At 46.2% G+C, this 15,215-nt stretch overlaps 1 protein-coding gene across 9 annotated transcripts in view; it reads right to left on the bottom strand.

The window, feature by feature from the left end:
• The window catches only part of LOC139276706 (protein FAM107B-like), a 270,434-nt gene that overhangs the window by 86,090 nt on the left and 169,129 nt on the right, over positions 1–15,215 (bottom strand). The window contains exon 1 of one of the 9 annotated variants that reach the window (XM_070894684.1): positions 9,714–9,860. The exons of 7 other annotated variants lie outside the window; for them this stretch is intronic. In XM_070894684.1, coding sequence (XP_070750785.1) covers positions 9,714–9,798 — 85 coding nt within the window. In that variant the 5' untranslated portion in view covers positions 9,799–9,860. Of the gene's footprint in view, positions 1–6,414; positions 6,612–9,713; positions 9,861–15,215 lie in introns of those variants that run through there. One more of the 9 variants, XM_070894685.1, reaches the window with a different exon arrangement.

Here is a 15,215-nt window from a genome sequence, read left to right as displayed (position 1 = left end):
AAGAACCATCACCATAAATGGTTAAAGTGGTTACTAGGATGAGTGGTGAAGATATGTGGTCCTCGTACATATTTGGTCAAGATGTTTGATCATGGACAGGCTAGGTTTGTTCACATTGATCATATTTTACCTACAGACGTGGAAGGAATTGAAGGTGGGAATGATTCGATTATTTCTGACTCATCAGATAGTTTTGATACAAATAAAGTACCAGTACTATATCCTATATCAAATGTACTAGAAACAAATCCAAGAGAAAGTCAGAATTTAAGTCTGAGTCATAGACAGGCAGACAAACAGTCTGAAGCTGTAGAGAGTTAAAATATAAATCAAGGGCATCCTTGGAGGAAAACTTTCTTCAGGATCCGCTTCGAATGAGTCTAAGTTCACCACCATGTTTGGAAGGTTCTGTTCAAAAGTGAAGGTATCCTCTTCGAAACAGAAAACAAGTGGTTAAGCTTAATTTGTAAATATGGCAAAATAAGTCCATATCTTTTGTTATGTATAAGAACATAAGAACATAAGCAATAGGAACAGGAATAGGCCATACGGCCCCTCAAGCCTGCTCCGCCATTCAATAAGATCAAGGCTGATCTGATCATGGACTCAGCTCCACTTCCCCGCCTGCTCCCCAAAACCCCTTATTGTTTCAGTAATTATAACAAACAATCATCATACATAACCATGCAAGTTATGTATGATGATTGTTTATTATAATTACTTCTTCATTAAGGAGGGAGAAGTGTAATATATATAGCTCCACCCAGTAGACTAGTGTGGCATTGCATCCATTTTTGTTTACACCTGGCGGTCAGGACACCTGGCGGCTTCCTGAAGTTATCAGCCATCTTAGAGCCTGTGTGTTTGTGAGGTCGTACTGAAAACATAACACCTATCTTTCCTGAACACCTTATAACCAAGGACTATTTAATACTCAATCCTGCCCTTTTTTGAGCAAGTTTTCAGTTATTGCCACAACATCATATTCCCATGTGGCTCTGTAGGAGAGAAAGATTGTTTTCTAATCTCCAGCCTTGCTGGAGCCTTGGGTAATATTTTGATTGCCCCCTCTATTTCTGCATGCATGGTCCAAGTTAACTAGTGTGCGCTTCTCAATATTTTAACGTCTTGATTATGCCCCTTTAAATTTTCTTGCTCACGTAGGATTTCATGAGTGCCAGACAATCTTCAGTACCTCAGCCAAAGTGACCATTGTTTATGTGTTAGCCTAGACAGCGAGTGTTGTCAAGCTATTCTACTATAAAGTGTATCACAGTTGAGAACGCAATACTCTTCTCACTATGTCCACACATGTGGACTTCCAGTCTGAACTGAAGCTGGAATTCTCCTGGTCTGTATAGTTCACTGGCTTAACATTGGAAACTGTCTGTCATTTTGATTCCATTCACTCACGAGAGTTGGATGCCTTTAAATGCTACCAAACCCCCTTAAACTTGTTACCTAGATACATAGCTTAGAGTAATCAGCAAAGTTTGCACTATTCAGGGAAATGTCTCCCCTTATACCGTTGATGAACAATAGGGACTTAGACAATGCCAGTCACAGAGCTTTTCCATTTTATCATCACATTCTATTTTCAATTACCAAACCACATTTCTAACCAGCTCATTACCTTGCCATTAATTCCATAATCCTTCAGCTTCTTTAAAACCCTCACATATGGAACATGATCAAATGCCTTAATGTAGTGTTATTCAGAGCCTCAACTGTAACTCAATGCTGTGCTAGTCAAAAGTGATTCTTTGTGCAGATGTAGTGTAAAGGTCAACAAAGCACGAAGACTAAATTCTGGACAGCATTAATCATTAGGGACAAGATCTACATCAGCAGGCACTTTTAGTGGTGTGTGGGGTGTGTGTGTGTGTGGATGTGCGCATGTGTAGAAGAGCATGCATGTGATTGTTGCATTTAAATGAGTACTACGCTAGCTTAGGCACTACAGGGATCCCTTAGTCCATGAGAAGAAGGCTAAGCAGGCAAAAAAACAGCTCTGGTGGGACTGACAGTCCAATCTAGACTATTGTAGTCCCGGGATTTCCAGACAATAGGGCACAGGTCTGGACAGAAGCAGAAATCATGTGATAGTGTATCCTAAGAGCACAACCGTTTAAACTAAGAGAACCACAGTTTCTGTCACAGGTGGGACAGATAATCGTTGAGGGAAAGGGTGGTTAGGGAGCCTGGTTTGCCGCATGCTCCTTCCACTGCCTGTGCTTGATTTCTGCATGCTCTCGGCGACGATACTCGAGGAGCTCAGCGCCCTCACGAATGCACTCCCTCCACTTAGGGCGGTCTATGGCCAAGGACTCCCAGGTGTCAGTGGGGATGTTGCACTTCATCAGGGAGGCTTTGAGGATGTCCTTGTAACGTGTCCTCTGCTCACCTTTGGCTCGTTTGCTGTGGACGAGTTCCGAGTAGAGCGCTTGCTTTGGGAGTCTCGTGTCTTGCATGCAAACTATGTGACCTGCCCAGCGGAGCTGATCAAGTGTGGTCAGTGCTTCAATGCTGGAGATGTTGGCCTGGACAAGGACGCTAATGTTTGTGCGTCTGTCCTCCCAGGGGATGTGCAGGATCTTGCGGAGACATCGCTGGTGGTATTTCTCCAGCGACTTAAGGTGTCTACTGTACATGGTCCACGTCTCTGAGCCATACAGGAGGGCGGGTATTGCAACGGTCCTGTAGACCATGAGTTTGGTGACCGTTTTGAGGGACTGATCTTCAAACACTCTTTTCCTCAGATGGCCAAAGGCTGCACTGGCGCACTGGAGGCGGTGTTGGATCTCATCATCAATGCCTGCTCTTGTTGATAGGAGGCTCCCGAGATAGGGGAAGTGGTCCACGTTGTCCAGGGCCATGTCGTGGATCTTGATGTTTTGGGGGCAGTGCTGTGCGGTGAGGACAGACTTGTGGAGGACCTTTGTCTTACTAATGTTTATCATAAGGCCCATGCTTTCATACGCCTCGGTCAATACGTCGACTATGTCCTGGAGTTCAGCCTCTGTGTGTGCACAGATGCAGGCGTCATCCGCATACTGTAGCTCGACGACAGAGGCTGGAGTGGTCTTGGACCTGGCCTGGAGACGGCGAAGGTTGAACAACTTCCCACTGGTTCTGTAGTTTAGCCCCACTCCAGCGGGGAGCTTATCAACTGTGAGGTGGAGCATGGCAGCGAGGAAGATTGAGAAGAGGGTTGGGGCGATGAAGCAGCCCTGCTTGACCCTGGTCCAGACATGAATTGGGTCTATGATGGATCCGTTGGTAAGGATCACAGCCTGCATGTTATCGTGGAGCAGGCGGAGTATGGTGACGTACTTTTGGGGGCATCCGAAATGGAGGAGGACGCTCCATAGACTCTCGCAGTTGATAGTGTCAAAGGCTGTTGAGACTCTGCCTTTGACTCGAGTGTTCTCGATGCCATTCCGCAGCATGCTATGTGCCACCACCTCAGTGAGACCCCAACACTGCATGAGGTAGAAAAGGCCATAAGACAGCTAAAAAACAACAAGGCTACGGGAACGGATGGAATCCCTGCTGAGGCACTGAAGTATGGCGGAGAGGCACTGCTGGTGCGAATACACAACCTCATCTCTCTCATCTGGAGGGAGGAGAGCATGCCGGGAGATCTTAGAGATGGAGTGATCGTGACCATCTTTAAAAAAGGGGATAAGTCCAACTGCGGCAACTACAGAGGAATCTCCCTGCTATCAGCCACTGGGAAAGTCATCGCTAGAGTCCTCCTCAACCGTCTTCTCCCTGTGGCCGAGGAGCTCCTCCCAGAGTCGTAGTGCGGATTTCATCCCCTCTGGGGCACAACGGGCATGATTTTTGCAGCGCGACAGCAGCAGAAAAATGCAGGGAGCAGCGCCAGCCCTTATACATGGCTTTCTTCGACCTTACAAAGGCCTTTGACACATACTGTTACATGCCAATGATGAGAGCTATCACGCCTCACCCAATTCACCCAGGTCTCATCTTTCAGGTGTCTAAGGTATCCTGTGAAGACATGGAGGAGGATTACATGGCAACAAAAATACAGCAGTGTCCATAAGGCAATTGTAAGGGTATGGAGGGACACCGTCTTCTTCCAGGAGTTCTCTGAGATGTGAATTGAGGCTGGCATTATGCAGGTTGAGGATAGTTTCGCTGAAGATTTAGTTCTTCATCAGGGTTTAAGTTTAATATCTGTAATGCCCAGCTGGAAACAGAAGACTTGGCAGCTATGTGTCTGCCACTATTCTGTGGCAGCATCAAGCTTATTCACTTATTTCCAGGTACACTAACTTTTTTGCTTAATGTTATCTTATTTTAATTGCTCACAGCAATGTTTCGTCTCATTCGCAAAATGATCCACATTGTGTGGGCACGAGGATTTCGGCCTGATATTTTCTGGACAGAGACATGCGCAGTCGGGGACAAAGCAATTACGTGGACTAAACAATCATGGAATTTTGGGCATAAGGGAATTATGCGCGCAAGAACAATACGCCCAAATCTCCTCAAACCTTTACAATCGTCTATCGATCCCTCCGCCTGAATGCAACTCCACCCATAATGATGGCACTGTCCCCAAGTTACAAAGCCTCATAGACCAGTTTCTGCAATTGCACTTGCTCAGAAGCTCTCCTTTAATGACCAGATTTTCAGGCACAGCAGGGAAACAGTCATTTTTCTGGTGTTTTCTTTGCAATTTTTTTGATCATTGAAAAAAAATTATCCTCACTAAGATCTGTTCTTATTTTCTGTTTTGGTGAATGCTTCTTTATGGCAGTGTAAATGTCACATTAATAATGAAAGGTGTCCCCGCTTGCAATCTCCTGCTGTGCCTAAAGTGCATGAAAGATGGTTGAATGAGTTGAAACTTTAATCTTCATACTTAAAGAAAGAATATATAGTGCGAGTTTGGTGCTTTCCCTGATTGCTTACATTGATTTATGCCCATTTTTATGTTCGGGCACATGCTAATGAGATCTGCAGGAAATTTGAGTGCAATTTGACAATGGTAGATAGGTTTGGGAATGAGCAGAATTTCGACTGCAATTTCCGGGTTGCGCCCCCACAGGAAATTCCAGGTCACAACCTCTAACGTTTTCAAACCAAAATCAGTCATGTGGTTGAATTGACATTACACATATATGACAGCTGAAAGGGATTTTAGTCTCGGAGAACACAGAAAAAACACAGATTACCATAGCAACTAGCTGGCTTTCGCCATAGATTCCTGTCATTGCCAAGGATCCTTTGAGCAAAGAGGTGAATATTTAAGAAAATCTGACGGGTTTTCTCTCATCCCAGAATACTTACAACTTGTCAAAACGTAGAACAGATTGGATATGATCGTTAACCAAACTCATGTTAGCTCCACAACAAGTGAAAATGCTAAATATTGACTCTTCCCGAGCTTCATTTACATTTTCATTCAATAATGCTTCCTATCAAAGTACACTCAAAGTTTGGCTCAGAAAAACTATAGGGAATAATACGCCATGTGAACCTTTCCATTTCAATGAAATTAAAAGCAGATTACATCTCATGAATATGCATTCTTTAATTCAGTATTATTCAGTCGCTGTGTTAACACAAAAATCAAACTTTCTAAAGTTGAGCCTTTTTATGCTCATATTTGCATTAAAATATTTCCAATAAGTGTAAACATTAATAATAATTCAATTATATTTTATTCCGAAAAAATCTGATTGTCATAAACAAGGAAGACACACATTTCAATTCCTTATTAGTGCAATTTTTCTGAAAAATGCTTATGCACCAAGAGGTTGCCATGGTTACTGAAGAGCAGCTTGATTCTTTATGTACACAGTCTGCCCAACAAGTACAGCAGAAGCTGTCCCTCTGCACAGACACAAATCAACGTTCGGACTTGTTTCCCGTGTAATTCAGCCTCAGAGCAAACAACACTAACTGTAAGGTGCTGCCTTGACTTAGAACGCTGCCAGCAGGAACTTTGGTTCAAAGTATCTACTGGAGAGGAGGAATGAGTGCAGTCGCTTTCATCTAAAGCTTAATAAGGCAACAAAAAGACAAGTTTCTCCTTTCAAGTCTCGAAATAAACACTCAAAACTTTCACCGTACAAATATCCAAACCATTTCTTTTTTTATATAACATATTGCAAAGTAATTTGGACCATAAAGTGGCATGCCACAGTACAGGTTAAACCAGTTACTTTAACAAATATTTGAGTTCTATTCCTGAACCTTAATGTTCAAACAATTATTTAAAGTTCAGTCAAAAAAATACATTTTTATTTAATTGCTTATCTTCAAAAGCTGGATCAGGAAGAAAAGTAATATTCAGTGAATCCTGGCGCTTTCTTATTATTTAAGACAGATTTAAACTTTCAAATCCTCATCTACATTCGCATACATGTATACACTTACCTGATTTAACCAACACTCCCCGGGGCAATCCAGCTGAAACCCTTGTCTGGTTCCACATTTTCTGTGACTTTGAGCAGTGTTTTCTTGCTGGATAATCTGCTCCGTTCCTCTCCTCAAACCAATTAATCTGAGAAGTTACATGCTTTGTGGTTCTCTGCTCGCATGGACTCACTCAGCCCTCTTTCCAATGCTTTAAGTCTTTTCAAGTGTGCAGGCAGAACTGGAATAATCAGTCACGTGACTCATTTACTGAACGGCTCCGGCCACCCCTGTTGTCAGCTCCAGGCAGCCCAAAGGCTTCTTTAGGATTTCGTAATACTGATAGCAATGGGAGTGAAACCTTGCACCATTTCAGTTCAGAAAGAATATCTTTTGTAAAAGGAAGCATTGTGAAGGTTGAAGAACCAAGGTCTACTTTCCTGAAGGTTAATCTGTTAACCCACAGGGGACAGCCTGTCCCCCTTTCTTGAATTAACATATTTTCCTTCAGATGTCCTGTCATTCATTAAAGTAATTTGAAACAAATAAGAAAATACTTAAAACATATGACTTTAAAGAGAGATGTTTGAAGCTTTCTGTGATGTTACAGACACATTGGCGTGACTGAATCTGTAACCTTCCATCATTTTAAAACTTGGCCTCTGAATTTGGTCTCTATTGGATTGCTGCCAGCATCTTGGAAGAAATTGTTTTCTTCTTTCTCTCTGGAGACCTGGAAGTTCAATCACACATCTCCCCCTTCAGACTGAGAAATTGCACTGCAGAAATCTGAAGTCCAGCACTTTACTGGGGGCAGAGGAGGTATCATTCAGCCACCTCCTTCTTTGGGACACCCATTCTTCAAATCGCTGAAGAATTTAGATACAAACAGGAGAGAAAATAAAAAAGGAGCAGGAGGTTAGAAGGCAGACAAGCAGAAGAAAGGGGTTAAATAACTTACATTAGGAAGAGAGGAAAAAATGATAGGATGCAAAGAAGCAGCTGAGGAGAGGATGAAACAAAGGAGAGAAAAATGTATTACAGACACAAGGCAATTTGGGTTCTCTGCAGAACGATAGTGCTGCTGCCCACCTAGGTTGTTACTGCACATTCTCACAGCTAGAACATAAGAACATAAGAAATAGGAGCAGGAGTAGGCCATACGACCCCTCGAGCCTGCTCTGCCATTTAATACGATCATGGCTGATCCGGTCATGGACTCGAGTCCACTTCCCTGCCTGCTCCCCATAACCCTTTAATCCCTTATCGGTTAAGAAACTGCCTATCTCTGTCTTATATTTATCCAATGTCCCAGCTTCCACAGCTCTCTGAGGCAGCGAATTCCACAGATTTACAACCCTCTGAGAGAAGAAATTCCTCCTCATCTCAGTTTTAAATAGGCAGCCCCTTATTCTGCCTCCTAGTTCTAGTCTCCCCTATGTGGAAATATCCTCCCTGCATCCACCTTGTCAAGCCCCCTCATAATCTTATACATTTCGATAAGATCACCTCTCAATCTTCTGAATTCCAATGAGTAGAGGCACAACCTCGTCAACCTATCCTCATAAGGCAACCCCCTCATCCCCGGAATCAACCTAGTGAACTTACTCTGAACCGCCTCCAAAGCAAATATATCCTTTTGTAAATATGAAAACCAAAACTGTACGCAGTATTCCAGGTGTGGCCTCCCAAACACACTAGTTTATCTGAATTGCAATATTTGATTATATGGCTCATTGGAAGAGTAAAAAGAAAATTAAGCCATCATATTTTGAAAAGATGAAAATCAATGGGGCCGAAATTCAGCCTCCCACTAAGGCCCGTTAGTGTCGGAAAGTGACGGCCACACGACGGTGCTGAATGGCCGCCACTCGCGAAATTCACCTCGGTGCTTTTTCTGGCGGTCCCCACTTCTGCCCCGCTGCTGCCAAACCCTCCTAAGTGCGTCATCAAAACATGCACCGCTGATCTCCTGCCCCGAAGCAAAATTTACCTTAAAAAATCTTGCAGCCGCGCTCAGTGCCCCTGACAGCCCCTGTGGGTGCACTGTATGACCACCATTAAAGGGGAGGGCACACTGCCGCGACCGCCACCTTATTTTTTGTGTTGGCCAACTGCCAGGTCGGCCTGACAATTATGCCCCCCGGGTTCGGCCGGGCCGCCAACAGGCAGCTTGGTATCCCCTCTTGGATGCCAGGCTGCTGGCCTGGCTGAAACCCTCCCTGGTGGCCCAGTGGACTGAAGTAAAAGAATCGCTGAGCTGACAGTGGCTCACCCCTTTAAGTGAAGGGGAGAGATGTGATGACGCGTCAGCGTGATGACATCATCAGCGCCATGCTGATGACTGACAGCGGCGGACACTCCGCCCGCCGCCCCCCCCACTTCTGCCCCCAGTTTGTCGGACGCTCCGTGCCCACCTGCACCCCCCTCCCCCCCCACTCCGCCCCCATTATGACCGACCTCTTCCCCACTGGAAAAAAAAAGACAGAGAGCTGAATTTTGCGCAAGAGGCCACTGCATCCACCACAGCGGTGAAAACAGCTGAAACACGATAAGTGCGGGCGCTTATTTCCGGCGGGGGTGAATTTCGGTCCCAATATCCCCTCATTTCACAGTTCAGTCACCCTGCTAATAACCTCAGATTCCTCTGCTGTTGGCTGCAAACGGGGCTTCAGTTTCAGCTGCACACCACTTGTCTGCTATTGCTGAGGTAAGATTGAATGTAGTAATCAAGCGACAAGTGGCAGCAATATGCACTCTCTTTAATTTTTGTGTGTTCATAAATGAATGCTAATTATCAGCTTGTCAACTTTTCTTTGCTTCTCTATTTTGGATGGTCATCTGGCACTTTATACTTGTGGACTGATGACTGCCAGTATTTAATGGCTACTAAACAGATCACATTGAGCTAGATGAACACAGTAGGGTAGAAAGTGGTGTGTGCTATGCCCATTTTTGGGCACAAAACATATCAATTTAACAGTGGGACGGCTTGTGCCCAATCTACATAGGCGGTGATCCCGCTGCTAAATTAGTGGTGACCATTCTTTAGGCATCCCGGGCACACACTGAACCCTTAAATATATTAATGATGCCTGCTGAAGGACCCCTGTGTAAAATTTGACCCGCTGATTGGAGCAGGGGTCGGGCCAGCCCCGCCCAGGATTCTTCAGCCGCCCCTTCAGCCGCCAACAAAAGGTAAATACTAGGTGTCGTTTTCTTGCAATTAAATTTTCTGTGGAGCCAGGAGGGGCAGTCGTGGCAATTGGTCCCCATGACAACCCCACCCCATCGCCCGATCCAGCCTCACCAGAACTTACCTGAGGGCTGCTGCCGGCGGACTGAAATTCTTGGTTTCTTGTGGCGAGAACTGCTAGTGGAGGCGAAGCAGGCACCAACCGGCATCTCATCCTGAATATGTAGGCGATGCCCGGGGCCCAGCTTCGAGATGGCCTCATGCCTCTCAGTTCGGACACTCACTGCCCACACAGCGCCGAGTCTGGGCCAGGAAATGTCTGGCTGACTTTGCATTTCTTCCCGTTTTTCTTTATTCGGGCAGTGGCTGGGGGAGGGCATCAGGAGTGTTCTGTTTATTATGTACATTTCACACTTAACATTTGCTGCTTATCTTATGTTTTACTATTTCGTAATCTTTTAGGGTGTGCTTTGCCAATAGAAACTCATTTGGGTTTGTCATATCCTTATGTCTTATGAGCTCATTAGCTAGTTAACTTTTCAGGAGTGTCAGGCAGGCCAAACCTGTACATCTGTCTTCTTTATTAGAACCTGCTCAGGTTCTGTTGAGCACGATGGATTATATTTCTCCTCCAAGCACTTTGAGATATCTGGGGACCGTGAAAGGCGCTATATAAATGCAAGTCTTTTTTTCACTCCTTTTTTCTTTAATATGACTTTCCATTGATGCAGATTCAAAAATAAACTTCAAAAGGGAATTGATAAATACTTAAAGGGGGATTATTTATAGGGCTATGGGGAAAGAGTAGTGCAGTGGGACTAATCGGATAATTCTTTCAAAGAGCCGGCACAGACATGATGGGCTGAATGGCCTCCCTCTGTGTTGGATCATTCTAAGATTCGATGTAAAGAGCCTTCATTCTCCAGTCAGAGAATGTAGATTGATATCTCAGGCAACATGCTTCTATGGCTTTCTCTCAGGGAACACGAGAAACTCTGTTTTCAGTTTCTGTGACAACAGTGATGTATTTTTGTTTAAGCTTTGATTTAGTGGCTGTCTCTTTAAAACTTGGTCATTGTGCTTAGGAAGTTTAACGGCGAAACCAGAATCTTGTACTAGGCTATCCTGATAAAATATTACAAGGTCTGTTGTTACTCGCAGCAATGGGGATATTGGCGACAAACGCCACAAGTTAGGTGGTTGTGTTCCTTGATCAACCCGGGACAGATGTACACCTCAATTTGTGGCAAAAATGATTCAAATACGCTGAAGCAAACGTAACGCGACTCAGAAGTGGTGCTGCCAATGGATATCGAAGCATCAACGGGAAAGGGCAAAGGCAATAAAAATTCTCTCATGAAACTTCGGTAGAGAATATAATCGAAAACCACACAGTTTCCAGAGGGTGCAGAGGGAAATTGAAAAAGGATATAAGAAAGGCAAAGAGTATGAGAAAAGATTAGCAGATAACATTAAAAAAAACATAAAATCTTTTATAAACATATAAAAATTAAAAGGATAGTTAAAGGAAAGGTGGTGCTGGTTAAGGCCAAAAAGGAAATCTTTCTGTGGAGGCGGAGGGCATGACTGAGGTATTGAATGTGTACTTTGCATCTGTCTTCACAAAAGAAGAGGATGAAGTTAATGTCGGAGTAGAGGAGGAGGAGTAGAGATATTGGATAGGATAAAAACATATCCAAAGGAGATGCTAGATAGGTTGGCATCACTCAAAGTTAACAATCACCTGGTCCAGATGGGATGCAACCTAGATCGCCGAGGGAAGGTACGGTGCTGATAGAAGAAGCTCTAACCACAATCTTCCTTGGGTATTGGAGTGGTGCCAAAGGACTGGAGGATCGCAAATGTTATACCTTTGTTCAAAAAAGAGGAGTGGGATAAACCTGGTAACAATAGGCCTATCTAGCACCAGTCTAACACCAGTGGTGGGAAAACTACTAGAAACAATTGTTAAGGGCAAAATTAATTCTCACTTGGAGAAGTATGGGTTAATAAGGGACAGCCAGCATGCATTTCTTCATGTATGTAACCTCTATGTAACACCACTGCAATACTGTACATACTTAAGCAATGCACACCTTGACCACAGGGGGTGAACTTGTGTGAGACACTCCTTACCTGGTCATCCAGGTATATAAAGGGAGGTCCCACGCAGGGTCATTACTTCTTGGTCCTGTGAATAAAGGTTCAGGTCATAGAGTGATCTTGTCCATAGAATGTGCCTCGTGTGGGTTTTGTGCCATTGAGTAAGGACTTTACATTGGCGACGAGAAACGGGAATCAACGACCCACGTGAATGGCCACCGGTAGCACAGAGGAACGGTACTGTGTTGGTGAGGACTGGGACGATTTCATTGAGAGGCTCCAGCAAAGCTTTGTCATGAAAGAATGGCTGGGAGATGCAGCGGCCGACAAGCGAAGGGCCCATCTGCTAACCAGCTGCGGACCTAAGACTAACGGCTCATGAAGGACCTACTAGCATCCGAAAAGCCGGCGGACAAAACCTTTGAAGAGCTTAGCAAACTAATCGGTGAGCACCTCAAACCGGCGAGTAGCATACACATGGCCCAACACAGATTCTATACCCACTGACGCCGTGAAGGACAGAGCATACCGGACTTCGTTGCGGACCTCCGGCGCTTGGCCAGCCTCTGTAAGTTCACAGACGCCTGCAGGGGGGCGGTGGTGGGGGGGGGGGGAGGGGATGTTAAGGGACTTCTTTATTGAAGGCATCGGTCATGCGGGGATTTTCCGAAAGTTAATTGAGACCAAGGACTTGACTTTGGAAGCGGCGGTGTTGACGGCTCAGACTTTCATAGCGGGGGAGGAGGAAACCAAAATAATATACGCGCGCAATTCTGCCTCCAACGCGACGGGGGATCAGGGAGTCAATATCATAAACGTGACTCAGAGCCCCGCAGGCAGGAAAGGGCAGTTCGACACACCCCAGGCAGCAATAGACCCCAGAGTAGGTTTTCAACAGAGACAATGGCAGGCTGAACGGACATTTACGCATCACAATGCGGACAAAGTGGACAATGCGGTCCAGGATGGAGCCATTGACACCCACTAACAGGGTACTCAAGGACAGTCAAAGGGACAATCAGCGAGGAATGCCGGGTCATAGCTCCTTTGTTCACAACAATGGGAATCTCAGCTCATGCTGGAGGTGTGGGGGCAAACACTCTGCCAGGATTTGCAGGTTTCAACAATTTGCAGAAATTGCAACCTCAGTGGCCATTTAGCTCAAATGTGCAGGAAGCCTGTAACCAGGCTAATTTACAAGGCGGATGGACCAGAAGAGGGGTCTGTGATGCAGGATGACTCTTGGGGCAAATCAATGGACGCTGAAGTTCAGCAGGTTCGTGTGGCAAACATTCACAGCTCATATACCAAAAACACCACCCATGGTGATGAAGGTTTTATTAAACGGTATCCCTGTACACATGGAGCTGGACACGGGGGCCAGCCAGTCACTCATGAGCGTTCAACAATTCGAAAAGCTATGGCAACTCAAAAGCCAGCAGACCCAAACTAGAACGCGTTGAGACGCAATTACGGACGTATACCGAAGAAATCATTCCAGTACTAGGCAGTGCAATGTTGGCAGTCACACACAATGGATCAGTGAACCGGCTGCCGCTCTGGATTGTCCCGGGCAATGGTCCCGCACTGTTGGGAAGGAGCTGGTTAGCTGAGATGAACTGGAAATGGGGGGATGTGCACGCAATGTCATCTGTGGAGCGAAGTTCGTGCTCACAAGTCCTACAACAATTTGAGTCACTATTCCAACCTGGCGTCGGGATGTTCAAAGGTACAAAAGTGGTGATATGCATCGCCCCGGACGCCAGACCAGTGCACCACAAAGCCAGAGCGGTGCCGTATGTGATGTGGGAGAAAATTGAGAGCGAGTTGGACCGGTTGCTGAGAGAAGGCATCATCTCGCCCATTGAATTCAGCGACTGGGCGAGCCCCATTGTTCCCGTCCTAAAAGCGGATGGTTCTGTCAGGATCTGTGGCGACTACAAGGCCACTATAACCGGGTGTCCCTACAAGACCAATACCCGCTCCCGAGAGCGGAGGATCTTTTCGCCACACTGGCAGGCGGCAAGCTGTTTACCAAGTTGGATCTCACTTCAGCCTACATGACCCAAGAACTGGCTGACGAATCTAAACTACTGACCACCATCACTACGCACAAGGGACTGTTTGTTTACAATAGGTGCCCGTTTGGCATTCGATCAGCGGCCGCTATTTTTCAAAGAAACATGGAAAACCTCCTTAAATCCATTCCTGGAACAATCGTATTTCAGGACGACATCCTCTTCACGGGTCGTGACACCGAGGAACACCTCCACAACCTGGCGAGGTGCTACGCTGACTGGACCGGGTAGGCCTGCGACTCAAGAAGTCTAAATGTGTGTTTTTGGCTCCTGAGGTTGAGTTCCTGGGCAGAAGGGTTGCTGCAGATGGGAGTCGGCCCAACGAATCCAAAACAGAGGCGATTCGACGAGCGCCCAGGCCCGGCAACACATCGGAGTTGCGTTCATTTCTGGGACTCTTGAACTATTTCGGGAACTTTCTGCCAAACTTAAGCACATTGTTGGAGCCGCTTCAAGTGCTCCTGCGTAAGGGTTGTGATTGGTTTGGGGGGACTATCAAGAACGGGCTTTCAATCGGGCGCGGAACCTATTTTGTTCAAATAAGTTATTGACCCTGTACGACCCCTGTAAGAAATTGGTTCTGACATGTGATGCATCGTCCTATGGGGTTGGGTGTGTGTTGCAGCAGAGTAATGCTGAGGGCCAACTACAACCTGTGGCTTATGCTTCCAGGTCGCTCTCTCAAGCAGAACGGGGATATGGGATGGTTGAGAAGGAGGCACTCGCGTGTGTCTATCGTGTAAAAAAAATGCATCAGTACCTTTTTGGCAGGAGTTTCGAATTACAAACAGACCACAAGCCGTTAACATCCCTGTTGTCAGACAGCAAGGCTGTCAATGCCAACATGTCAGGCTGCATACAGTGATGGGCTCTCACGCTGGCTGCTTATGACTACTCCATCCGGCACCGGCCTGGCACCGAAAATTGCGCTGACGCGCTCAGCAGGCTTCCACTGGCCACCACCGAGGGGGCAGCGGAACAAAGCGCTGAGATGGTCATGGCTGTTGATGCCTTTGACAGCACAAGCTCCCCCATCACAGCCCGCCAGATCAAAATCTGGACAAACAGAGATCCCCTCCTATCTCTGATTAAGAAATGTGTCCTGACGGGGGATTGGGCGCCCGCACACGGAGCATGCCCTGAGGAGGTCAGACCGTTTCACAGACGGATGGATGAGCTCTCCATCCAAGCCGACTGCCTACTATGGGGCAGCCGGGTAGTCATGCTCCAGAGGGGCAGGGAGGCATTCATCAGGGAACTCCACAGTGAGCATCCAGGCATTGCCCGGTCACATGTTTGGTGGCCGGGAATTGATTCAGACCTGAAACACTGTGTTCGCAGGTGCATGACGTGTGCCCAGCTGGGTAATGCCCCCAGGGAGGCCCCGCTCAGCCCGTAGCCCTGGCCCACCAGGCCATGGTCACGTATTCATGTAGACTACGCGG

This window comes from Pristiophorus japonicus, chromosome 12, assembly GCF_044704955.1.
Source record: "Pristiophorus japonicus isolate sPriJap1 chromosome 12, sPriJap1.hap1, whole genome shotgun sequence".
NCBI lineage: Eukaryota > Metazoa > Chordata > Chondrichthyes > Pristiophoridae > Pristiophorus > Pristiophorus japonicus.
This window is presented reverse-complemented; position numbering and strand designations above follow the sequence as displayed.